This window comes from Pavona decussata, unplaced genomic scaffold (assembly GCF_977016875.1).
Source record: "Pavona decussata unplaced genomic scaffold, jaPavDecu1.1 SCAFFOLD_241, whole genome shotgun sequence".
Taxonomy (NCBI): domain Eukaryota; kingdom Metazoa; phylum Cnidaria; class Anthozoa; order Scleractinia; family Agariciidae; genus Pavona; species Pavona decussata.
The window spans coordinates 143475-168322 of NW_028145646.1; the positions used below are offsets into that span (position 1 = coordinate 143475).

Below are 24848 nucleotides of genomic sequence, written 5' to 3' on the forward strand. Positions count from 1 at the left end.
AAACGGGGTGCATACATGAATAGTTTACATTAGAAGACTTAACAGAACAATGGTTGGAACACGCGTATGAAATTCCTGTAGGCAGAAAAAAAACAACGTTCACAAGAGCCGTCAAATTATATTAATTGAAATATAGGAACAGGCAGGGAGGCGAAGATATATTCGCGCAGGACAAAGGCTATTTTACATGAATTCTCTAGTTTCAGATAAGGTCATCGAGGTTTCAAAACAACTATAGCGTCTCCGCACTTGAGACTTGGGCAAGATGTTTCTTTATTAACCTTCTGCAAAACGTCAAACTCTTGACATCGTCCAGTGAATTGCTTCGATTTTATTTTTTTTTTATGGCTTGGCATTGAAAACCGGCAATGGGAGTCCCTTCATTCCAACACCCCCCAGCGGACACCAATTTCCGTTCGGGAAAATCAACTACAGCCCCCAGTGAAAAAAGTTCGCTTGTGCACCGAAGCTTATTGTAATCTAGAGGTACTAGAAAATACCCTTCATTTAAGTTTGCTTATAAACCATGTAACAAGTGGGGGAATAGATTTGGCTTTATCGTATCCTCTCCTTAAGTCTGCAATCATTTTTCCTGTGCAAAAAAAGTCCTCGTCGACGAGAGGATTGTGCATGTGTGATGTCTCATTTAAGGACGGGCTGATAGAAGAAGAATATGCGAAATGTAACAAGCATGGATAAATAGTAATATTATGTAAGTGTTAGATGGTGCTCCTTAGTATACACTACATGTACCGACAAGTGATCACTTGATATAGTAATTTTTTTCTAGTGTTTCTTGGCTAGTAGGTTCAGTTTGGCTAGTTACGTACATAACTGCGATGGTCTCTCAATTATTAATGCATTCATTCACAGTTCAACTATATTTAACAATTATTTCACGAACGCCATTTGGATATGAGATGATAGATAGCCAACGAGGCGCGTTGCGCCGAGTTGGCTATAATCATCTCATATCCAACAAGCGCGAGTGGAATAATTGTGATATTAAAAACAATCAAGTAATATTGGTAGGCCTTGTTGATTTCCTTTTCAAGAGCAACCAGAAAACAATTTATAGTCGCTACTTCTCGGGCATGATATAATGGCTCATATACCATGGCTGCTTAGCCAATCAAAACCCTGGAATTGCATTCTACAATGATCCAGTGTTTAATAAACAAAGTTATATACCGTCGGTTGCATCTAAGCGTGGACACAAGACAAAAAAACATGTTTAGTTCTAATAGGGTTCCAGACATGACGTGTTTTGTCGCCAAACATTTGAAGTTTGACAGCCGTTAAGCAAACTGTTGCGCAAGATCAGCGCGTTCCACTCATAAGTTTATTTCATTTTTCTCAACTTGCAGGTATATTTCTAATGCAGAAACAGCACAATTGCCTCTAGAAAGTATTCTTAACATCTAAAAATGCTTGCAGAGAGAGCAGAGTTTAATGGATAAATTGATATGCAGATTTAAAGCTACGACGAAGAAAAAAAAAGATACCCGACCGAAAAACTTGACACGGTCCGCCCTGCGGTTATCCCGCGTAATAAGTATCCCCTGGCTTGCCTGTAAAAACGGACATCTTCTACTGCTAGCCGGCCAGACTGGTCAGTTCCCAATCAAACAGAATGCGCTCTTTTGTACAGGGCAGGTCCTGCTACTGAATTCTTCAAATAATACAATTCGAAAATGGTTTGCACCATTCCGACTGAAGTTTGACGATCTAGCATATCGCCAGTCCTTCAAAATAGCGCACTCTGTGTGTAAAGTGAACAACCTATGCGGCTTGTTCTGGCAAATGGAAGGGACCTTTAGATGGGGACTATTGAGCAGCATTCTGGCTTGAATAGGCTACTTAGCGAGAAATAGAACAAACTCAGTTGGCAAGGAGTCGTGTTGAGCGAGGCTAAGGAAAGGATATAGTAGAGGACTCTCCTAGCTCTATTCGCCGTGAGGCGTTCTCATAGGCTGAATAAAGCAAAAACAATGCTCTTCAAATCTAACAAGATGTCCAACGCAGATTTTTCCATGAAGACACAATTCCCTAATGTGGTACTTGAGATCAAACGCCGACGCTTCCAATGGCTTGGGCACGTACGGGATCGTATCCCCAGAAGTATAGCTTTGAGATGAACTCCACGGCCCAAGACAGCCTGCGTGAAGGACTGTCATGACGACTGAAGCTAATCGAGATGGGCCTACCTGGCGCTGCAGGACAGGTCAAAATGGCCGTGACGGCCTTACGTGGAAGGATATGTTTCTTATAAATGAACAAACAGAGAACATTCGCCAGTGGTTTAGCCTTCCACGCAGTCGTTTAAGGGGGTGGGGAGGAGGTAATACGAGTCCCCTTAAAATGACTGCTTGGGAGGCTACCAGTGATATAAACACAAATAATAAAATCCTGCCCATTTATTTACGATTGTTTGTTTGTTTGAAGTACTGGGCTCCATCTTGCTCCAGTTTCGCTTACTCGTTGTCTTTTACAGACATAAGCGCATTATCTTGACACCTTGCAATTCTAGAAAACAAAAATCATTCATGAGATTATTTTTATTATAGGGACCATAAGGATCTCAGTAAAGCCAAATAATTAATTATGCATGAAACAAGTTCTCAACTTGTTGTTGGTCTATTTCTTTGGCTAAAATTTTGATTTTGTGCAACTGGTTGCTTCACTAAGAACCATTTCGTTATGATTTCTGGCTTAAAAATGAAGAATCGTCTACAGAGAGATACGTTTTATCGAGTCGCCGAACATACACTCAGGCCTTTTGTCCACTGACATCTATAGACGATCTAGAAAGCATGGGCACCGAAATCACTGAACAAAGTGGGGATTTTTGAAAACGAAGATTATTGCGCTTTTTGATTGCACTGTTGGCACTATTGGGCGACAAACGGCAGACAAAAGAGAATCCCCCGTCCCCTCCCCGCGGTTTGGGTTTGATCCATTCAAACAGTAACGTTCAAAGAAAATCAAAAAGGAATGAGTCTGAAAATGATAACGTAAAAATCAAGTAATTAATCCAACCGTAAACGTGTCTTTAACCCCTTACGAGAACATGCATTTTCTCCTCAACGTTTCAGCAATTTCCTCACATATTTCTTAAGGGAGAATTTGCAAGTGCTAAGAAATTATTCGTATTAAAGTTCAGTCCAAAACAACTTTGCTCCCGTCAGTACTTTATCGATCAGTCAGGCAATGATCAGTTGCGTTAATTAGTTCTGGTCGGTTTACAATCAGTTCGTCATTTACAAACTTAATGAAATTTCGCAGGTTTCTTAGAAGTTGACACAATTCTGTTACTCAGTGCATGATTTCAGCTGTTCAAAGTTGAGTGATCAAAAGAATCTCAAATTAAGTTCAACCTATTTGCTTGTGCAAAAATTTGACATCTTTGAAATATCGTAAGCGTATATGATCCCTTTATAACAAAACAAAAGGTTATTTTGACAGGCCCGTTATAATTTAAAGTTGTATTGCAAGGAATTCAAGTTTTATATTGGTAATTTAACTGAGTGGAGTGCAATTTGGTCTGAAATCATACGCGTGATTTCAAAATCAAACGAGCGCGCAGCGCGAGTTTGATTTGAAATCACAAGTATGATTTCAGACCAAAATTGCACGACACGAAGTTCAATTACCACTTAATTACATCCATTTTGAAATCACAGAGTATCATAGTCAATATTAATATTCTATTTGTATTACTTCATTTCCATTTTGATAGGCTAAAGAAAGGATGCGATTTAGAGCAAAAAATGGTGCAATTTGGGAATAAATTGCACCATTTTAAACCAATCAGATTCCAAGGATCACCAGTGATTTCAAAATGGCTGTAATTAAAATAGAAATAGCCGAAATTTAGCAAAACGCCTCCAACTGAAGACAAAGAACTCTGAAGTGTTAAGAAATTATTCGTATTTCCCCTCAGATTACGAGCTACTACACCTCTAAACAAACTGTACTGAATGGGTAAATTCTTTTTTATAAAACTCAACAGCTGAAGCAATTTCATTAACTTAAAATAAAAGTTTGCATTTGTTCATCATATGTTCCAGTTTACAAGATGACTAATGGATTATTCAGTACGTCCAGTGCTTAATTTTTAAAGTTCTTGACCTCCTTCCCATCACCAAAATAACTACAATGGTTAAAAACCAAAATAAGCGTGAAATATGCGTTTAAGGTGGCCGAATACAGCTCGCGCGAGCTTGACAGGTTGACCTAGCTCAACAACAAGTATCAAAGAAAAATTTATTCCTTCTTAGTTAATCTTGCACCATGCTAATTTTGGGTGCCGTAATTTGCAAATAACGTTTGCTAAAACTTGCATACTAGAAAACTGTGTTCGGCCACCTTAAATTTTGTAGCCAAGCTCTCATTATTGTCGCGTTGCAACTTGTAAGAAGCTTGTCCCGTATAACAGAGATCGGTCGCCTTGCGGCGCCGCGCTACTCGCGGCTTTGCCGCTGGCGCGCGTGACTCGTCCCCCGAATAAAGTGCTCGCTCAGTTTTTTGCGTTCTTCCTCGTGGATTCTCGAGCAAAAGAGAGACTGTTCGCAGTCTACCTTTACGCAAGAGTATTGTATTAAAGCGAGTTGCAACACTCGTTCCCAGGGTCCTCTCGACAAATGACCGCCATCTTGGATTCATCAGTGGAAAGACTGGGGACGAGGTTGAGTGAGTTTGTTTCTTTTGTCAGAGGCCAGCCTCACCTTTCTAATGTTCGTTCGTCCATCGCAGCAAATCTTAGCAAGTGGTAGAAGAAGTAACCGATAACCCACGGGAAGCCAATGATTTCGATAGATTGCATCCACGTCCAAGGCCATAGCGTCACTATTATCCTCAGCAGACGATCTGCAAAAGTGAAAATGAATCTTTCTTGATCTTGGATTAACAGCAAATTTGTTTCAAAAGCAGCTGGTTTATCTAGGTGCAGTGAGTTCTTTATCACCACACACACCACGCCGTGCAATGTTTTAACGTGAACTAGAACTTGGTTTCCCTTTCTATCTATTTTCTTAGATTGAACAGTTGTTTTGTTCTTTCCTGTTAGTGTATTTTGGCAAAACCAATTCTTATCTCTGGTTGGGACCATCTGGTTTTGGTTGAATTACAGTCGTAAACATGTTTGCAGCACACTGATAAAGTAAGGCGTGATTTGAGTGATATATACTATATACTTCGCAATGTGTAAAACTGATGTAGCGTTGCAAGACAAGTTGCAAAAAAGGCACATTAGCACTACAGGTTATGCGTCACTTGTGTACATAGTAAATGACCAAGTTCGCCAGGAGTCTCCTTGCCCGTCCTTGATTGGAATATATTGATCGTTTCGACTCCTGTCTTCCCGGGAGACTTACGGTTTTACTTTGCTGGTAAGGGTGTCAATGGGTTAACTTTCGTTAATTTTTCGTTATCATATACCGAGCGTACAACCAAGAAAACCTGACAACTGTAGAAGGGAGATAATTTTCAGCGTATACAGCTTCAACGTTGCCAGGTTTTCAAGCCTCAAGGCTACGAGACGACCAATAACAGACTAACTGGACCAACCTCTAATCCGCTGACATATTTTAATACATTCCCACACGATAGGAGACTTTCTCAAGGAATACAACTTCTTTACCTTGAAAAGATAAGCAAAATATTCTGTTAAAAATAGTTCTGTATGAATTATTATTTATCTCTAACTAGCACCGACTTTTCATCTATAGCCACTTAAAATCTCATTCGTTCAAGAAAACACAGCTTGCGTTTTCGTAAACGAAAGAATTAAAAAAATAAATTCCTTCCTTGGAATTGGAACGATTCTTTTCAATTTGGCCAAAGGAATTTATTTTCTAATTCTATTCTTATTGTTGAGTTAATAATAGAAATTAGAATCACAGCGCAAAATGCAACAAAATGTCATCTCTTTTCGTCTTTTTTTTTTTCTCCTATCATGACTTTTTCTCAGTGTTGGTAAAAAGCGGTCAAACGTATTGTGCGCGCGCAATCGTGACAACTTTGAAGCCAACAAATTCAAACGAAATGTTTGAAAAAGTTGTTTTTCGGTTTGCCTTGAGGCTGTTACTGGAAAGAGAAGCTTTGAACTTCTATTACTCGTAGTTAAATGGCCTGTGCTTCTGTCACGTCGGTTTGTTTTGCTGTTTTCATTGAAAAAAAAAAATCATTTCCTTTGTATGGTGGCAATAATAAGGCAGAATAAGTAATTATGTGCAGATTCTCAAGAATATTTGATTCATAAATCGATGCAGCGTTCACTTCCAGCGCCTCGAAAGTGACCGGATGCTGCTAAGTTGCGCACATGCCCAGTCGTTTGACCGCTGTGGAGGTAAAATGTAACTTTTTGCCAGTTTAAAAACATTGAGGCAGATGTGCAGCATTTAAAATAACGTGGTGCAGCTAGGCATACGCGTGGCGTATCTTTGCTTATCTAGACTGCAAAACTGTCGCTTTTTCTCTTGAGATTCACGAAGAGAAAGGCAATCGCCGAAGGGGCGGCGCAAACTCGCGAAGCGCAAAGCGCGAATTTGTACGCGAGGCTCCCATGCTCACAGACGGTGTGTGAGCGACTGGCCGGGGCCTCACTTGTCATTTTTTCGCCCGCTCCAGGGTTTTCGAAGACAGCGCGCGTTCGTACGACGGGCCAACGCATGAAAAAAAAGGAATTATTTTGCTGACTACCTATAATCTCTCCACAATATAACTTGATAAACAGGTTTGACTGGCATTGATACCTGTTGAAGGACTAATGCTATCCGACCGTTGATTTGCAATAACTGTTAATCTTACATAGTCAATAAAGTGATCCACTGGAGTACCATACTTGCCTTGTTCAACGAGAAATCATACGCGCCCACCATTATGTTTTTAAGGCTCTTCAACGACCACGTTATCCAATCGAGTAATACAGTCGTTAGTTCGGTTGTATCACTGCTGAAAGAAAACGAGCTCTGGTACTCAAGCGTGGTGTCACGAGGATCCTGCAAACAAAATATGCTTCCTATTTATGGAGTAACTTTGAACAGCTAAAAACTACATATTTGTAGAGCCACTTTTAAAGTAACCACGATTCTTTGCAGAGAGTAAGACATGTAGCACGCGTTAACATAATGGCCCCTCCACTTCGCTTAGTAAAAATTATTCAATTCTGCTAGTCCGCATATTTGATCATTCTTCGTCGCAGGTGATCAGGATGGAATTGGATTGCAACTTGAAAACATTGACCAGTTTTATCAACACGTTTCCATTTCACTGAGAAAATCACTATAAACTGAATCTAAACTTCAAAAGATTTTTTCTGGCGTCTAGAAATTAATTGAAATATTCTTCTTGGGGCTCTAAGAACAGTTTGTGTGTTTGAGCAAAGGTACCACTTTATAAAGTATTTTGTACAACTAAGACCAAACTCCACCCCCCCAACATCTTCGTGTACCTGCATGCCTATATCGAGGTGCTGTGCAGAGTTTAAATTCAAACCTGTGAACAAAAAGGGTAAGTATTAGTTTAGCAATTTAAAAACTGAGCAATCCCAAGTTAGGTTAGCTGGTATTTTCTGAAAAACAGATTACTTCACAAGGATATTAAATCTGATATCTTCGGAGCATAAAGATCTTCCCTCCTGTGCAATATAGCGGACGAAGAGAAAGTACCCATAACCTACCAGGCTCGATATGGTGGTTTTCAAGTCCGTTTTTTATCGATTATCGGGACAATTTGTAATGCAAGCTATTAACGTTAAAGCCGTATTATGTAGTGTTCGGGTTCGGCACGTAATCCTTTTTGATTCCATCCTTTATGGATCGAATCATTGATCCCTTTGCATTATATAGTTTTTTATCAGGGTAATCAAAGTCAATTGATTATAGTCGACAACAGGCCGGCCAGGCAATGACAGGTAAAACCCTCAGTGGTCCTCAGTGAGAGCACTAAAGATAAATCTCGTGGATTCTCGCTCAAAAATTGAGCCGGAGATTGAACTCAGAAGAAAGAAATCGTTCTGAGTAAGAACAGACGTGATCAGTTGATTGCAGGCGGTTTTTCGGGAGCAAGCAGTGAACGTTGTGCCACTAGTAACTTGCGAACAAACTCTCTTTTAGGTCAAACGCGGGAGGAAAGCGCAAGCTGACCCAAAAGAGAACTTGCTCGCAGGCTATGCCGCTAGCATTAAGGACACATGATGATGATAGATCAGCAAACTAACTCCGCAGTGTATATGTTAAAGCGTTAAAGTGAACCCATCATGAATTTCCGGCACTGACATTAGCCCTAGTAAGGAAATGGAAAACCACACACAAGGCAAAGGAAAATGGATTTGATCATGGGATTCACTTAAGCTGGCTTTAACATACACTTTAGAGTTTTTAAAGTCAGTCGACAACCCCCTGCATAGGTGACAAAGCAAAGAATTTTAAATTCTCTGATCCATCAACTACGTAGGGGATTGTCTGGATTTTAATTCCCATTGACTGTTAGATAAACTTGAGCTGATTCATTCTCAATAATAGCATATAATTGAGGATATTATACGTTAATCCTGCTTAGAAATTGACTCTCCAGTTGACTCTCGCTCCCGTTTGACCGAGTCTTAAATTCTCTAATTAATGGCCGTACCTTCTTTTTCAGTTGCATCCTGACAAGCAACGGGCGAAGACAAATGCATCACCAAGGAGACGAAGATGAACCGAAGCAGAGAAGTTCTCGTTTTCATTATGAGATCGTTATCAAATAGTTGTCAACTGTAAAAACGTTTGAAGGAGTTCATGCACGACGTCATAAAGGAAATTTGACGACAGTGGCAACAGTAGCGCGAGCTCTTTCACAAGCTCGCGCGTTCACAGTCATGACTTCGGTTAGTATTCGTAAATCTTCGGGAGACTTCGTGGGAAGCTCGGTACTGTTCGAGAGCTTACGGATTACTTTCGGTATCCTCGAAAGTCTTTGTGTTATCTCAGGAAAAACCCTTCAAAGCAAATTGATGTTATTTACTGTCGTCGAAATCACCGCGTTTATTTTGGCGGAAATTTTCGACGTCACCGGTCTACTGACTTTGAGCGCGAAACCTTTTCCCCAGATCTTTCACACACTTCACTCTCTTCCGGAAGAGAAAAAGACAGAATGCCTAGGGACAAAAACTGTCGACTTTCGAATTTAATAAAACCTTCAAGTTCCACGAGCATACATTTTGAAGATCACATTTTTCCGAAATTATACTTATCATCACGCAAAAACTGCATAGAGTTTGCAACATGTCTGCCCCCTTTGATAAAGAAAATGAAAAGACTGTATAAGAATTATCTCACGAAGTAACACCGACGCTTCTCTCTTGAGAATATCGAACATCTGTCGAAAATCAACGAAACCACTCGAAGAAGAACCACACGACTGTGGAGACCTGCAACACGCTAAGAAACGGTAAAATTTCGTTTTTATTGAAATAAAAAATGTTTTACTCTGTCTACGCAAACCAAAGCGCATTGAAAATATAATCATAAGAAACCGTCGTGGAAACCGACAGGGTGCAGGTACGAAAAGGAGTTTCTCCTTTTCTTTGTACCTCAAGGGCAAGTACCAGTATACCTGCGTCCGTCTGGCAAACCAAGGTTTGTTAATCGGCTTGTGACCGAGTTTTTTTTTTTTTTTTTTAGTGCTGTACTGCATTAGTTTGTAATGACCTTGAGCCGGTCTACAATCTTTAACCTTTAGCAGACCTTCCAGGCGAATTTTACTGCCGCAACTTGCAACGCAACACGATACCTCTGCGAGTAGACAACTTTCAAAGTCGATTGCTTTCAATTTATTGCCTGAACTGGGTCTGTTGGGTTGTTTGTTTACATTTCTCTCATTGCGCACAAAACCGACCGGAATTGCAAGAGCTGCATGCAAGTAAAAAGTACAATGATAATCAGTAAAAACTCAAGTCCTAACAAATTTTCTCTTATCTAAGTCAGGAAGACTACATATCAATATCTTTCAAATTTTGGGGGGCTTTAAATTTTTATTCTTCCAATGACTACAGGTATCAGAATTCATTTACCGTCTTTTCTTCAACCAATAACTTTTAAGAAAAGCGAGCCACTTGCTCTTTTGTTAAACACTATTAAATAAACAGTCGTTCACAGTCTAGCGCTCTTCTTAAGCAAGTACTTTCCTCAGAAATCTGGAATCGGATAGAGAATCATTTTTGATACGAATGGAGCCTGTTTTGGGGTGAGTTTTACGGACAACATTACCAACAAGAAGCGATTAATCCGTTCCGTGAGTTATATTTTTTCATCCCATTCAGCCACCCGAACTAAAACCCGATCCCGCAGTTTATTTTTACGGGTGAATCAGTTTTATATATCCCAGTTGCTCAAACAGGTTTTTGATATCACATCCGATCACCGATTTATTCAACAGCCCAACCAATTCATGAGACCGGCGCCGCAAGCGTATTTCGAACAGTAGGGTTTTTTCATTCACTTCCTCGCCGAGTCGATCAGGTTTTTTTAGAAACTTGTTGTATATTGTATTGTTTTTATCCACTTCATATAATCATTGCTTCTACGATTAAAAGGTCGCATTCTAGAGGGTTTGGGATTTTTAGGCATTAAACAATCAATGGCCCTATTCTCAGGTTGTGTCAAATTTAACGCCGCCTAGCATAAATTTGGCGTCTACCATTTTTAAAATTTTGTTTTTCACTTCATGGTTTTCGATCTTCATGTGTCTGAGCCGACTGGAACCATGAAAAATAAATAAAATATTAAAGGAGCTAGCTGCCATGCATGAGCATTTGACAGGCAGCCAGTCAATCTGTTTTGTTTAGTACGTATGCTACACCTGTTGAACTTAGACTGTGACCTGTCTGCTGGCCGAGCAGACTACGAGGGGGAGGGGTGAGATAAATTTAAAATCGCCCGCGGAGCGCTATTTTCGTGCGTTTTCTTTTCGGACAGCTTCTGAATCCGTACGGCTTAGGTCGGACCAAAACGTGCGAGAACAATAAATGCCAAACCATGCAGTTTTACCGGCGGCCGCGTGGCGTCTGCTATCGCAGTCGAGGAAACAAGTTCTTTTAACATTTTAATTGCTCACTGAAAATAAAGTTCATTAATTAGACTTAAGTTCTACTGTTCTGTCCTTTTGTTTTTTGACTTTTTTGTCAATGTTTCTTGTAACGAAAATTCAAGCGAAATTGAAAGCTGCAAGCAATTCAGCTCTTGACAAAACACATCTTTTCAGAGTCTTTTCAGTCTCGCGGAAGCCGGATGGGTGTGTGTTTCCGACAATTTATGGGTAACATATTTGAAATGAACGTAAAATATATACAGCGATGTTTCTTGCAAGAGAAATGCGCTAAAGTGAATTATTGTTATTCAAATTTCTTGTGTTTTGGTTTCCGTGCGCAGCCGGGGGTACCCTTCCAGAGGTAAGTAAACAGAGTAAACACGAGGTCCTACAGCGGTAGAATAATAACCGATTTCACCGGATTAGCAAAAGGAGAATAATAGACTCGACCTCCCACAAATACAAGTACTTATCCTACGAAAAATCGTTTTCTATAAGCAGCGAGCTTCCAAATCGATATTCCAAGGCGAGATAAATTTGTATGTATATTGATATATTCTCCTATTTTTATTGCACCACCAGTCTTTTTGTGTAACACACTTGCTAGACAGTAGACGGTAGTCGTCAACAACTAGATTACTAAAAGGTCGCGTGTTTGTAGTGTCTAGGTATTAGTTGTTTGTTAATTCACCGGTGCTCTTGTTTCTCTTATTTAAGTAAGCTGTTTAATCCGGGTTATGTGATAATCTCAGAATTTTCTATCCGCAAGAACAATTGAAAGTACGAAAGAGACGAGTGTGCAAATGAAATGGATTTAAAATTATTTCAACGTGGCGCGAAATGATAGAACAAGACATCACGCATGCGTCAGTTATATTTGCTCTACACTTCCAAAAATATAAATATCTGCCTGCGAAGTTTTAATATTCTCGATTCATCGCTTCTCATGTCTTATACAGATTGGATATGTCCGAACTGCGAAGAAGAAAAGGTGGCCCGACGAAGGACAGAAATCGTAATTCGTCTCATGCGAACGGGAGTTCGAAAAGTGCCCGTTCACCGACAGGACTTCCCGAAGACGAGCGGGTGTTTTGGTTCGGCTACTGCAATTTTCTCGTGGGAGCAGTCATCGCTTTGAGCGTTGGAGCTAAATATGCGCTGTATGTGCGGGAACTTCACGAGAATGATATGTGGTTTTCAAACATTGGGGTAAGATTAAACTCACCTTCTTTTTAATATACTCAAGTTAAGTTAAGGGCTAAGAATTTATATTGGCAAACTTATCAACTGTGCTCAAGGTAAGCTTTAGTCACTTGTGTGCGTGCCGAATGTGGTTGAGTGTATAAATCTGATTAAATCTATTTGGCTTGTTCACATTTAATACTCGAGCAAGAGCTTTTACTGATTTGTCTGAAGACTAATTTCAACCTTGGAACCGTTTCGCACAGGACGAATCATTCGTCTATTAATACCAAATCTTTTGTACTCTTATCCTTTGAGGGTTCGAAATATTGAACTTGTCTCATCCAAGTCTTAATGTGTTTTTTTTAGAGAGAGAGAGAGAGAGAGAGAGAGAGAGAGAGCTAGCGATTGCATGTAAAAAGTCGGCCCATATTATACTTCGTTTTTCTAATTTTAATTCCCGGTTTTAATTCCTTAAAATACTCATTTATTCCAAGAGGAAAGCGGTTCTCCCTTATTTATATAGCTCAGCTGGTACGCTATTGTTAAAAACGTAATTTAGTGATATAATATTTTTAATTATTTCAACAATATTGTACTCCTTCTCTAAACACAGCTGTGATGTAAGCTTATTAATGTCATTGATCTCAAATATTCTAGTAACTGGAGTAATAAGGACCTTGCAATTTTTCAAAAATTATTTTCCTAAAACCCCCAAAACACCATAAAGCTTGTATTTGAAAAAAAATACCAGTCAACATACGTGTCATTGTTCCTTAATAGCTACAATAGCTATAAGTTTTTCATAACAGTTTAGTTCCTCAAAAGAGGCGTTCCGTATGATAATATATTCCTCTAGCTATTGTGGAACTAAAAATTGGCAGCCAGTGTTCTTGTAACCAGAGCAACAAGACACCTAGTGGATAGTTCTTTCTCGTGGCAATATTTACTTAATTTTTTTCTTTATAAAAATTTGCATGTGAGGTGCAGTGGAACCCTGACTTATACCCAATTTTTTGTGCCCAGAAAGAATTGAAGTCCAGTCACTACCGTCCTTAGTTTTACAACCTCGTTAATCTGACCAACCCGTTATTACGACCACTTTCATGGCCTAAAGGTTGTTGTATTAACTGGATTCCACTGCACAGTTTTGGATCTGTATAATGCACATTGGGGGGAGGGGGGAGACTAGTTAATGAGAATACTTTGCGGGGCTAAACAGTTACAATCTCATTCCCAGAGCCGGCGTTATCCTTATCCAGCGCAACGGGCAATGGTTAGAGGGTAACATGGGCTCTGGGAACGAGATTGAAACAGTTATAAACGTCCAAGTTTCGTTACAGACCAAGCTGTTCTCAGGTACAAGAGCATTTGCACATTAATCCAAAGGATTAACTTTTGACGTAACTGATCAGTGTAAATCTGGTACTGATGAGGTTGGGACTAGACCTATGTATTCAAGCTTTGTACCCAAGAGAGCCTTCCATCTTCTATAATGTAGACCATTATCAGTTGTTGCCAATGACCCCACGTGGGTGATCCCTTGGCAACAATCCCATGGCATTACTAATAGTCAACCCATGGCCTTAGCAGGGGTACCACTCAGTTTTATTTCCCCTCTAGGAAAATATCCACAAGAGTTGTCAGAATAAGATGCAAGAGAGTTATCTCATTTGAAAGAACACCCACCCAGGTTGATACATTTACCTGAGGTAAAATGAAAATATAATGTCATAATGTAAAGTAAAAGAAAGCGATAATTACCCTCTGATTTTTTTTTTCCTTTTATGTAGCAAGTGGAGAGAGAAATATCCTTCCGGACAGAGTCAGGATTATATTTCTCGTATTATAAGCAGATTGTTTTAGCACCATCTTTTTTTCAAGGTATGTAAGAAGTTTCTACACTGCACACACCCTTCAAATTACACCCTTCTCCCCCACTCTGCAATAGTGCCGTAGCTGGTTTCTTTAGTCCTTTTTGCCATCCTCTATCACCTGTTCAAAGTCATATCCCATGAGGACTGTGGCTGATGGTACTGTAGGTCAAACCTAGCAGGGTCATCTAAACAAAGGATGGCCCAATGCCAAATTGCCAGCTCCTGACAAGTGAAATTCATAAGAAGACTTAACTGTCCATCTGTTCAATAAATCTTATTTTTGGATTGTTCGAACAAGTATACAGACTTGTTCAAACAATCCAAATTTTAAAATTGCTTTTTACAATATTGAAAAATGCAATTTTAAAGTTCTGAAATTGCAGGTTTTGGTCAGCTGGGAACAAGACAGCATTCCCTAAACAGGTTTATGTTTCTATTAAAAATATAGAAACGTTTTCAACAAAAAGACCATATCCAATTCAACTAACCTGCCCAGGCACACTTAACCCCCTGTCCACCTGTGCAAAATCTTAATGAAACTCCTGTAATAAATTAAAACATCTATAAACCGCTTATTGACAACGCCTTATTGTAGACATTGTATTTTCAAGCCATTCATGCCAGTCAGGAATATAAACTAAAAAAGGCCGGCAAAAACTTAGGAAGTATATTTTGTTACACATGCAGCTGTGATCGTGTAACATTTTCTTCTTGTCTCAAAAATGTCTCCATTAGGCATCCATGATGTTATGCATGACAACAGAACAGAACATCTGAGGACTATTAACATATTAGAGAGGTTTAATATTTATCAAGAAGTTATCCTAGCAGCACTTTACAGAATTTTACCTCTTCAGGTATGTGCTCTAAAAGAACAGAACTTGTCTTTTGACTACTAACCTGATCAGTGTATAATTGAAGGGGTTTGTGGAAAGTTTAAGCCTTACGTGACCTCAGGGAAATTTGTACATTGTACTGGATACAGTGTAGTCAATGTAAGAGTCCCAGGTAGTAGGGTCCATACTAAGCCAGTGACATACTATGCGATGCACACACACGGATACTGTAGCAGCAATACTTGGAGCCTGGGAACAAGGTTGTAGTGCCACCTCACCGCGATCGGCGAAAAAAACATTAATAATGAAATATAGTTATAATCAGAAACATCTAACAGGATTTCCGTCCAAAAGCGACTTAATATTCATGTATAGTAAGGCTTTTTTCACACAGTTCTCTTCAATTATACAAAAGTGACAACTAAAATAGAAGAAAGACCCTTGCAGTTATGAACGCGCAAAGATTTAAGCCTACAAAAAGTTCAGGCTTGAACAGGATTCGAACGCATGACCTCTGCGATGCCGGTGCAGTGCTCAGTACTAACTGAGCTATCAAGCCAGCTAGGAGCTGGTCATATTGTGAGTTTGTAATAAATATACACGTGGAGGATGAATATATGACTCTGAAATTATGTGAAACATGTATTGACAGGTGATAATTGGGGAGATTGTCTGATTGTAGGCGAAAAAAAAAATTAGCTTCCCAAAAATTAGCTTTCATGTTACATTATAAAAAAATCACATAAAAAATGCAGATGAAGGAAAAAAGTGTTACGGATGTTGTGCAAAACTTTAACTTTCTTTCTGCGTGAACTCATTTTTTGCATTCAGCAATCATTAAACTATTTGATTGCCATTTTTTTTAGGTGGAGTATGTCTACTTTTATATTGATACCATCTTTGGTTTACATGGAATGTACATGATGGCGTTGTTTGCATCATCTTGGATACTGAGTGGTTCATGGCTTGCTGGAATGCTGTCAGCATGTTTCTATATTTTTAATAGGTAAGAGTTTGTCAAGCAGGCTTGCCTATAATTATTCTGTTCTCTAGTGAAACTGCCATGCATTTCTGCATCTCAGTTTGTGAGTTTTTGCAATGACAGGCACACACTGCTAAACTGGACATGTATTTATGTAAGCAGGCATTTTATGGCTGATTGTTTTAGTCTTTATCACTTTGAAAGTTACTTTTATAAGGACAAAAAATGAGGAAAAATGTGTATTTAGTGCTCAGGGCTCCTGTTGATGGCAGGGTACTTTTAAGCTCCTGAAGGGACAACCCTGAGCTTATAACTAAATATAGGTGTCTATCTGTCTGTCTGAAATTTAATTTGGTTGCCCATTAAGCGTAAAAGTAAGCTACATCATGACACATTAGGGTGCTCGTCTTGTAATCTGAACTTTTTGTGTTCAAATAGTATTATGCTCCCCCCTCCGCTTTCTTGACCACTTGTAGTAGGGTATGCAGTGGGACATTACAAGGGGAGGGGGATGAGATGGCCTCCCTTGCTCTTGTTTTGGAATTTTCGTTCTAAGGAACATATGTTCAATGGATTTTAATTAGGTTTTTAGGATTTGTATTAATCAAATCAGAACTTTTGCTTTTTAATTTATATTTATGTTTTTTTTTGTTTGAGCAAGTAGGTAGTTCAATTCCAGTTGTCAGCTCATGAAAGTAGAGCATTAGAGGAACTACTGAGTAGAAATTGGAAACTAAGACTAATTCTTTGGAAACTTACACTGCATGTGAATTCGATTTTTTTTTTTTTGGTCTCTGGTTGTTCTTGACCAGCAATTAACACTGACCTCCATTAATCCTAAGCAGTATGGCTGGTGATCAGTACCTGTGGAAGAGAGTTGTTGCTGCCCTGCAGTGGGTGGAATAATAAGAATTTTTTATTACATAATAATACCATACTTGTGAACAAATGATGATGATGATGATGGATACATGTATGTTTCTTTGTTATTCTTAGGGTTGATACCACAAGAATATCCTTCACTATTCCATTACGCGAAAGCTTTGGATTTCCATTCCTCTTTGCCCAGATTGCATTTAAAACCTACTTTCTCAAGAAGGATGTCTCTTCTCTTGCCCAAGTACTTACCATTTTTTCTTTTCTGTCTTTTTTTTTTTTTTTTTTTTTTTTTTTTTTGGCACTATCAAATGAATGTTATTTCAAGAGCCATCAACCATAATTCTAAGTCGTGCCTACGTTGATTGCCAAAAAAGGCATTCCTACATAAAACTGTTTTTTGTCTCATTTTTTTTTATTTCTCCATACCATCCACTTCACAAATTACTGACAACCTGCTTACCTCGAGGTTATAAGATTTGTGAGTCAAGGCTCATCTTGCACATGCATTTCACACAGTGATATTATTTTCAGTTAAAAGCGGACACTCAAGAAAAATTACAAAACTTGATGCATAAATGAGGTTAAGTTTTCGTAAGAATAAAAACTGTTTAGAACCTGTTGGGAAGAGAGCTTATTTGTAGGCTATATTACAGTCAAAAGTATCATATTACAAAATTATTATGGTTAAAAGGTTAGTGCATGGTCCCTCTTTAATCCCCTTCAATTCAAAGACTACAAGCGTCATATAAGTTACATTAACGTTATGCTTGTTTTTGAATTTTTCCAGAGACTCTGTCTAGTGGGTATTGCTGTCTCAACATTCTTCTTCACGCTGGTTTGGCAGTTTGCTCAGTTCATTCTTCTGTTGGAGTCCATGGCATTCTTCGGCACCTACTCTCTTGGCTTCATTTCCAAGTACAAGGTTAGGTTCGGCATCAACAATTTTTATGCTAATGGTACCTGTACTTAAGTGGAGAGTCTGAGTTTTTGGACATTTTTCCATTAGTTTTGCTAATTTGAAACTTTTTCTTTTTTCAGGCACGCAGCCTTTACCTTATTGTGGTTGGCTCTCTTGTCAGTGTGTGTATTCTGCAGTTTATCAACGACATGATTCTTTGCTCTCTTGCGCTGAGTTTTGCTGTTGCCTCAGTCATCCTCATGTCCTTCCATGTAAGTTTTATGTTATTTTGAAGGTCAAATGGTCCGCAATAGGACGTGGAACTGAAGTTGTTCACGTATTTCCATAGGTACTGAAATTTCTACTTGTGAAAACTCACTCTTTCCCAACTTGGTGGCCGTGTTCTCACTTGTTCGTTTTCTGATACCACTCAACTCATCCATGAATTGAAATCATATGCGCACAGAAGTAGCTTTTTTTTTATTATTATTATTTCAGTGATTGTTTAGCCTGCGTAGCTGGCGGTTTTGTTCGTGCGGGGTCAAATATTTGGTGGCAGAACCGTGGAACTGCCTGCCAGAAAACTGGGTATTTTTCCCGACTCCTTCTCATTCCTCTCGCGGCTTCGCCGCTCGTTGTAGCGTGTTCTGTCGCCAAAACTTTTGGTTGTTTGGCACACTGCCGTTAAGCAATCCAGGATGATAAGAGCATACATTTATCTTAAAATTCTTAATGGAACCCCCTTCAATAAGCTCAACCGTAATAAGCAGCCAGAACTCATACGCAAACATCTCTACGATAAAAGCCCTTCCAAACGTGAAGCCAAGGTTTGGCTGTTTTAAGCCGTAAGTTTACAGTAAGTGTTTCAAGCTATTTCCAAAGTTTGCTGCATGATAATTACTTTATTATAAAATCGAACCAATTTTGAAATGCAGAATTCGCCTCTTCCCAAAAACGCACCCAAAAAACCTTATATTTGGCATTTTACGGTATTTCGTAGAGATTTATTCGTGGAAATTATAGGGAATAAAGGTTGTCCGTTCATTGTCTCCTCTTTTACACTTTTTTGTTTTGTTTTATTTCAGGGTGAAGGAAATTCAAACGAGAATTTCTTTTTGAGATTAGTTAAACTTGTTCTCAATATTATAGCTGTGTTGGTGTTAGCTGGAGTGATAAGCGTTGTCATAAAGGTATTTAATTACTACCATAACAACGATTTTTGATCCAAATCTCTTCCTTATATGCGAAGGTGCAATTTCTCTTTTTTCTTTGCTCTAATATTAATGTTGTGTTATCGATGCAAACCACAACTGGCTGCTGTAAAGACGCTAATCGTCTTTATAAATATTAATGTCGAGCTTTTTGTTTTTTAACAGATTGTTATGAGAGTGGAATCTGACGAACACATTTTTAAGTTTGTCAAATCAAAGTTTGGTTACGGTCTTGGCAGGTATGTGTTACATTTCCTGTTGAGAAAGAGTGCTCACCGTATTTATCCAAATCGGGATTAATTGATTTTTCTTTTCAATTAGGCAAAAATGGTTTGATCAGGGAATTCACTCTGTAGTCAGATAGTGATGAAAATGAATTGGGATTGCGAGTTATCTGAGCGTTCCACCTACTGAGATTGATACGTGAATCTGACTGTATTTTCTTACTGTGAACAAGTTTAAGAATCGGAAGACTAAAGGCTCGTTTACATGCGATTGTTTAGGATGCAGTTTTGCCGCACTTTAATGCACCTTCTGTCACGCTCGAGCTGGCCATGAAAATCGCGTATAAGCTAGTGTTGATTTCAGTACGACTTAGGTGCGGAGGTTTGTTCGAAACTTCATGCAACTTGGCGGCGATTTTGGGTAAATGGCACCAAATATCGCACCCGAGTCGCGCCCAAATCTCACTAAAATCGCCGCTAGTATACACTGGCTATTTTTGTCGCAGGTTCGAGCGCGACAAAAGAGCGATAATAATTGCACCAAAAATTGCTAATGTAAATGGCCCTTAAAGGCTGGTTTCCATATGATCGCAGATCGCAGACCGCAATAAGGTCTGCGATCGTCTGCGATCCTGCGATCGTGATCGCAGAAGATAGAACCATGTTCTATCTAAAGGCTGGTTTCCATATGATCGCAGACGATCGCAGACCTTATTGCGATCTGCGATCTGCGATCATATGGAAACCAGCCTTAAGATTGCCATTCGGTGTTAATAAATTCCCGTTTCCATAAACATCTAAATGTCAAGAGTGTGGCTTTAATACGAACGTGCGCGCGTGCAAATGATTTAGCACGAGCTCTTAGGGTGCCTCACCCTCCCCTTCCCTCGTAACGGTCCCCTAATTGAACGCGTGCTCCCTTTCATCCAAGGCTGCCACTGTTTTTCCAATTCCAAGTGAGTGAGCTATTGAAAACAAACAGCGACCCGGAAGCTTCCGCTTTTGAAAACAATGAGTACCGCTTTTATCGGTTCAATTCTTATTTTAATCTGTTTGCTTCCTAGGGATTTTGATTCGTTGCTGTATCTTTGTGAAGGAGCATTCAAATTCCTTCCCACGGATACTTACTCAAGGCTGACCGCTGGCGTTGTGTTTCCGTGTTATGTTGCGTCTCTGTTTGCCGTTCTATTGCTGTTGGCCTATACTGTGTTTGTCAATTGGAGGTAAGTTACAAATTTGGTTGGAAATTCAAAGTGCTGCGGAATTTTCATCAACAATCAAACATTTTTAAAAACTCAATTGAGTATCGGAAAACCAAAATACATCGTAACTTGATAAAAGTGTGAGGCGTTATCCCGAAGGTAGATGCACACGGACGCGTGTGAAAAGAACCACGACGTCATCTTGTCTTCATGATAACTCGGACATAGGAGACACGTGTCTAGCGCGTAAGCTATTTAGGAAAAATGATTCGATATTTAAAAGATAAAATGTATTTCACAACGTCTTGGTTAATAAGTTGACTGATTACTCCAACTCAGGGTTTGCATCCTGTCCTATCCTCAAATTCTCATTAGATAGTCGTTTTCCACGAAAGCGCGCGAATTCATTTAACTTGGACGCAGGTTTTTGAGAAATTAATTCGCTTTTCGCGCTTTAAGCGTGTCACGAGGGTTGCCCAGTTTCAAAGCGCCTGGCATAATATACTGCCGAGATATAATTGTCCCTCAAATCCGACACTTCTCATTGTAAGGCGGACACTAGTCCCAACCGATATTTTCACTTGTTGTTTGTAAATAACCAACCCCTTTCCCCCTAATAATATAGACGGACACCTCTCTAAACTTCTTAGTTAGAGCTTATCCCGAGGCTGTTCCCCTTACAGAGAGTTGGCTGTTTCTCCAATGAGCTTTAACCGATCTTTTCAGCAGGAAAACCGACGAAACACCAGAAGACGCAAATCCACTTTTTCTGAATTCTCACCCGGAGGTAGTGTATCAAGTTATTCAGAGCGTATTCTTTGGAGCTCTCGCTATTTCCACCTTGCGCTTCAAGTACCTATGGACGCCGCACATGTGCCTGTTTGCTGCTGGAATGTTTTGCAACCAACACTTTTGGAAAAAACTCTTAACCAAGACGGGGCTCAAACCAATGTGGGTAAGTGTTTAAACTAAGAACAGAAAATCCAGATGGAAAACATTTTCCAAGTATCTTTTTGGGTATAATTGGTAACACCACTTTCATCTCAGATTTGTTTCTTTACAGGCAATAGTTACGGGCCATTCCGTACCAGCTTTGCTTCTTGCCCTTTTGTTGTTTAAGGTGAGACTTTTTATCAAAAGATATTTATTTGTTAAGTTCTCCCATCAGATATCTCTCTTTCAACCCACGATACTTGTTCCAACTCTCATTGATGCATCGCAAATCTCCCCTGAGATTTATTCATATCTTCTGGCGAAATAAGGCGTTAAGGAATTTGACTGAAGGAAAGTTGCACCGCATCCTCGAGGGCAAACGTTGACATACCTTTGTACACATTTGCTCCTGGTATTTGTTTAGAAGATTTCTTCTGATTGCGCTGTGCGCGTGCTGGGAAAAAAATCGAATTGTGAATGCAGATGAACATGAGCTGCATACTTGCAAACACAAGCCTTTTTTGTCTGCCAACGCATTAACGTTCCGTTAAAAACATTTAAATTATTCGAGTGTTGGAAGATCATCACCTTATTTTTCCTGTGTAGCGTCTGCCGAAAGCTTTAGACGAACTCAAAGAGCTGAAAGAATTCCACGATCCCGATACGGTGCAGCTCATGAACTGGATCAAGTGAGTTACGTAGTCCTTAGAGTGACTTCGAGCATCCGACCCGTTGTTAGCGGTCCGACTCATTCTCGTAGCAAATTTCATGTCACGAGCATGGGTCGAACCCATAACCTCCGCTAAGTGGTCGGTTGTTCGAACCCCTAAGGTCCTGGGAAACTGGTGGCGAGCGAGGTCATAGAAACGCGTCCTGCATACTGTTATTATTAGCAATGTTGAAAGCGACATGTTTGAACGGGATTCGAACCCATGACCTCTGCGATGCCGATGCTCCTATTAAACCCGTACAAGAGAAGAGATGGGAGAGGATAGGAAATTCTCTTCACTTCTGTGGGTATAATACGAAATAAAAAATGACCAGCTCTTAGTTGGCTTGTTAATAAGGTTTAGTTGAATACTCTTTCGAATACCTTAATTTTGTGACCTTTTTTTATAGAAGATGACTGAGATTTGTTAGGATTTTTAGGAGAACTTCTATTCTATAGTTTCGTGGTTTGCAGTGTACAGGGACTCGGACTGTGTACCGAGCTCTTTGTTTGGCTTTTTCTTCACATGGACTTTACTGTCTTGTAATTAAATTGTAACAAATGAATAAGAGATAAATACAATAGGGTTTGGGTGGTTTTCGTGTCGTAAAACCAAAACCAAAGTAATTACTCTGACAAATCACAACAAACCTTAACGACACAACGAACCAATCAGAATTCGAAACAATTCATGTAACCGGCGTCAAGCGCGGGAAAACGCGTGCGAACCATCACCATTGGTTGTGCTTTTGCTTCTGATTGGTTGAGAAAGTGGCGCGAGTTTTCCCAACCAATCACAGAGCTTTATAGTAAAAAGAAAAAAAAGCGTACGCGAATCAATTGAAAACCGCTGTAAGTACTTATCTAACAAATAGAAGTTAGATTTCATGTGTTAAGATATGTTTGTGTGATTTAGTGAGAATACGCCTCCGAACGCATCGTTCACGGGAAGCATGCAGCTTCTGGCTGGAGTCAAGCTCAGCACGGACAGGCCCATCACCAATCATCCACACTACGAGAACAAATTCCTCAGAGAAAGAACGAAACAGGTACGGAATCGACTTCGAAGTCTCTCTTTTGGAAAGTGAATATTATGAAAACTTCAGTTGATCGATTACGAGAACCCTCTTATTTTTTCAGGGATAATAGAGCGAGCGAAACGTGCGGGTGATATGCGTGAAACGCGTGGGGTTAGTTTGTACGAAACACTACCACCAATCAATATTTGGCCCCTGATTTTGGTTCAGCACCTCAGCGATGAAATGCTTGGTCCAAATGGTGGCGCAATGGTTTGTTCAAGGTCTTGAACCTTTTTGGGCATTGTGTTCAGGGTTCGTACGGGTTCTGGAGAGTACTTGAACTTTAGTCTATCATTTTCAGGACTAGAAAGTCCTTGAAAATGGTAGGAGGTCCTGGAAAATCCCGGAAATCTTTAAATTCAAGTAATAATTTAAAGTTTTGTTGAAAGACATTGAGAAGCAGTCAGATGGGAAGATGTACATTATGTGTCGTGAGGCTTGGAAGAGCCCTGAAATTTGTTTCTGAAAAAGCGTCCGAACCCTTTTATCAGCGGATTAAACTTCACACCTAAGTGTGCGTTTCCTTCGTATGTTAGCGAAGTATTGAAAAACTAAGGAATGTAGTGTATATTTGTTCTCGTTCTATGCCACGCCACCTTCTGCCATGCTTGTACTATATTCAGCTATATTCCGAAAACTAATAGCCACCCACTCAACTTACTGTATGGTTTGCGTGTGGCAAACATTGTCATTTTGCAGGTCTATCAAATTTACGCTAAACGCTCGCCACAAGAAGTCCACAGAATCCTTCGTCAACACGGCACAGACTACATCATATTAGAAAACAGTATCTGTCTCTCACAAGGAGACGAAGGCTGCAGGCTCATCGATCTCCTAGACTTGGACAATGGTCATGTGATCGACGGCGGCCAATTGGAAGAAGGGTTGCAGCATACAAGCGTGCCCCGCTTCTGCAAAGCCATAAAAAGAGACTTGAAAAGTTTTAGCCCGTATTTTAAGAAAGTATTTGAAAATCGAACTTTTTACCTATATAAATTGCTATAGATTTGTCTTGGCTTTGGGCCATGCAAACGTAGGTTTTTCTTAGAAGGGAGAATAATTTTAAGTTATGTATAAGTTGCTTGGTTATTTAATAAGAGATCCAACTAAAGTATGTATACAGTTCCTGTGTTTTCTGGTTTTAATATTTATCTTTATTTCCTGGTATCCAAGACTTAAAAGTAAATTGAACAAAATATAGTACTTATCGTCTTATTTTGGTTAAATGTTATAATACCAATAGCCCCATAGGAATATATCAAAGTTTAAAAATTTCAAATGAAAGTTTTGAAATTGTGCTTTAATGTAATGGTGTTTGTTATACTGTACAAGTTGATTCAGATCTGTGAATCTGCAGTTGAATTTCTCAATTTGACGCTTTGAATAAAAGCTATTGAACAATTTCTTTCTTATGCTATTTATGCCGGCACTCTGAATAGTGTTATAGTCATAAATCTGCCCGATTTAATTCTCGCTGCAGTTATTTATGGTGTGCGAGTTTGTGTATGTAAGGTTGTCTCGTTCATGTATTTAAAAGAGTTTTTTTTTGTTCGTCTCGTAGGTAAACGATTTTTATTGTTAGTGGTTAGGATTAGTTAGGAAAATAAAGATTTTTAAATTCTTCCGATATCGTTTAAAATTGACTAATACTTGGTTACCTTTTGAAATGAATGTAAAAAATATATGAAACATATCTTTTGAACTGCGGATGAAAGATCAAAATAGAAGAAAGACCCTCGCAGTAAGTATTTATTCATCCTTCACGG

General features: G+C 39.3%; 2 protein-coding genes across 3 annotated transcripts; one reads left to right on the plus strand and one right to left on the minus strand.

Moving 5' to 3' along the window:
* Positions 1-2213: 2213 nt before the first annotated feature.
* Positions 2214-9432, minus strand: LOC146457521 (uncharacterized). Its single transcript, XM_085091838.1, has 6 exons — positions 8632-9432; positions 7454-7497; positions 6840-7001; positions 5569-5632; positions 4728-4869; positions 2214-2526 (listed from the first exon to the last, which is right to left on the minus strand). The coding sequence occupies exons 1-6, from the start codon at positions 8726-8728 to the stop codon at positions 2475-2477; spliced, it is 561 nt and encodes a 186-aa protein (XP_084947964.1). The 5' UTR covers positions 8729-9432; the 3' UTR covers positions 2214-2474.
* Positions 9433-11638: 2206 nt separating this feature from the next.
* Positions 11639-24709, plus strand: LOC146457522 (protein C-mannosyl-transferase DPY19L3-like). 2 transcript variants are annotated; one of them, XM_085091837.1, is made up of 15 exons: positions 11639-12279; positions 14046-14136; positions 14865-14986; positions 15832-15971; positions 16944-17067; positions 17614-17748; positions 17865-17996; positions 18810-18914; positions 19101-19174; positions 20224-20382; positions 21088-21316; positions 21425-21481; positions 21901-21983; positions 22920-23052; positions 23782-24709. In XM_085091837.1, exons 1-15 carry the CDS (start codon positions 12037-12039, stop codon positions 24085-24087), a joined length of 2133 nt encoding a protein of 710 aa, XP_084947963.1. In that variant the 5' UTR covers positions 11639-12036; the 3' UTR covers positions 24088-24709. The 2 variants fall into 2 exon arrangements, with proteins under 2 accessions (XP_084947963.1, XP_084947962.1); XM_085091836.1 differs by having other exon boundaries at positions 12030-12279; positions 21091-21316.
* Positions 24710-24848: the final 139 nt, after the last annotated feature.

Coding starts and splice junctions, on each gene's coding strand:
- LOC146457522 (XM_085091837.1), top strand. CDS start 12,037: ATGTCCGAACTGCGAAGAAGAAAAGGTGGCCCGACGAAGGACAGAAAT. Junction 14,987..15,831: donor ACAGAATTTTACCTCTTCAG/GTATGTGCTCTA, acceptor CATTTTTTTTAG/GTGGAGTATGTCTACTTTTA. Junction 17,997..18,809: donor TCATCCTCATGTCCTTCCAT/GTAAGTTTTATG, acceptor GTTTTATTTCAG/GGTGAAGGAAATTCAAACGA.
- LOC146457521 (XM_085091838.1), bottom strand. CDS start 8,728: ATGAAAACGAGAACTTCTCTGCTTCGGTTCATCTTCGTCTCCTTGGTG. Junction 7,002..7,453: donor ACCTCGATATAGGCATGCAG/GTACACGAAGAT, acceptor TTTTGTTTGCAG/GATCCTCGTGACACCACGCT. Junction 4,870..5,568: donor AATATGTCAGCGGATTAGAG/GTTGGTCCAGTT, acceptor TCACTTTTGCAG/ATCGTCTGCTGAGGATAATA.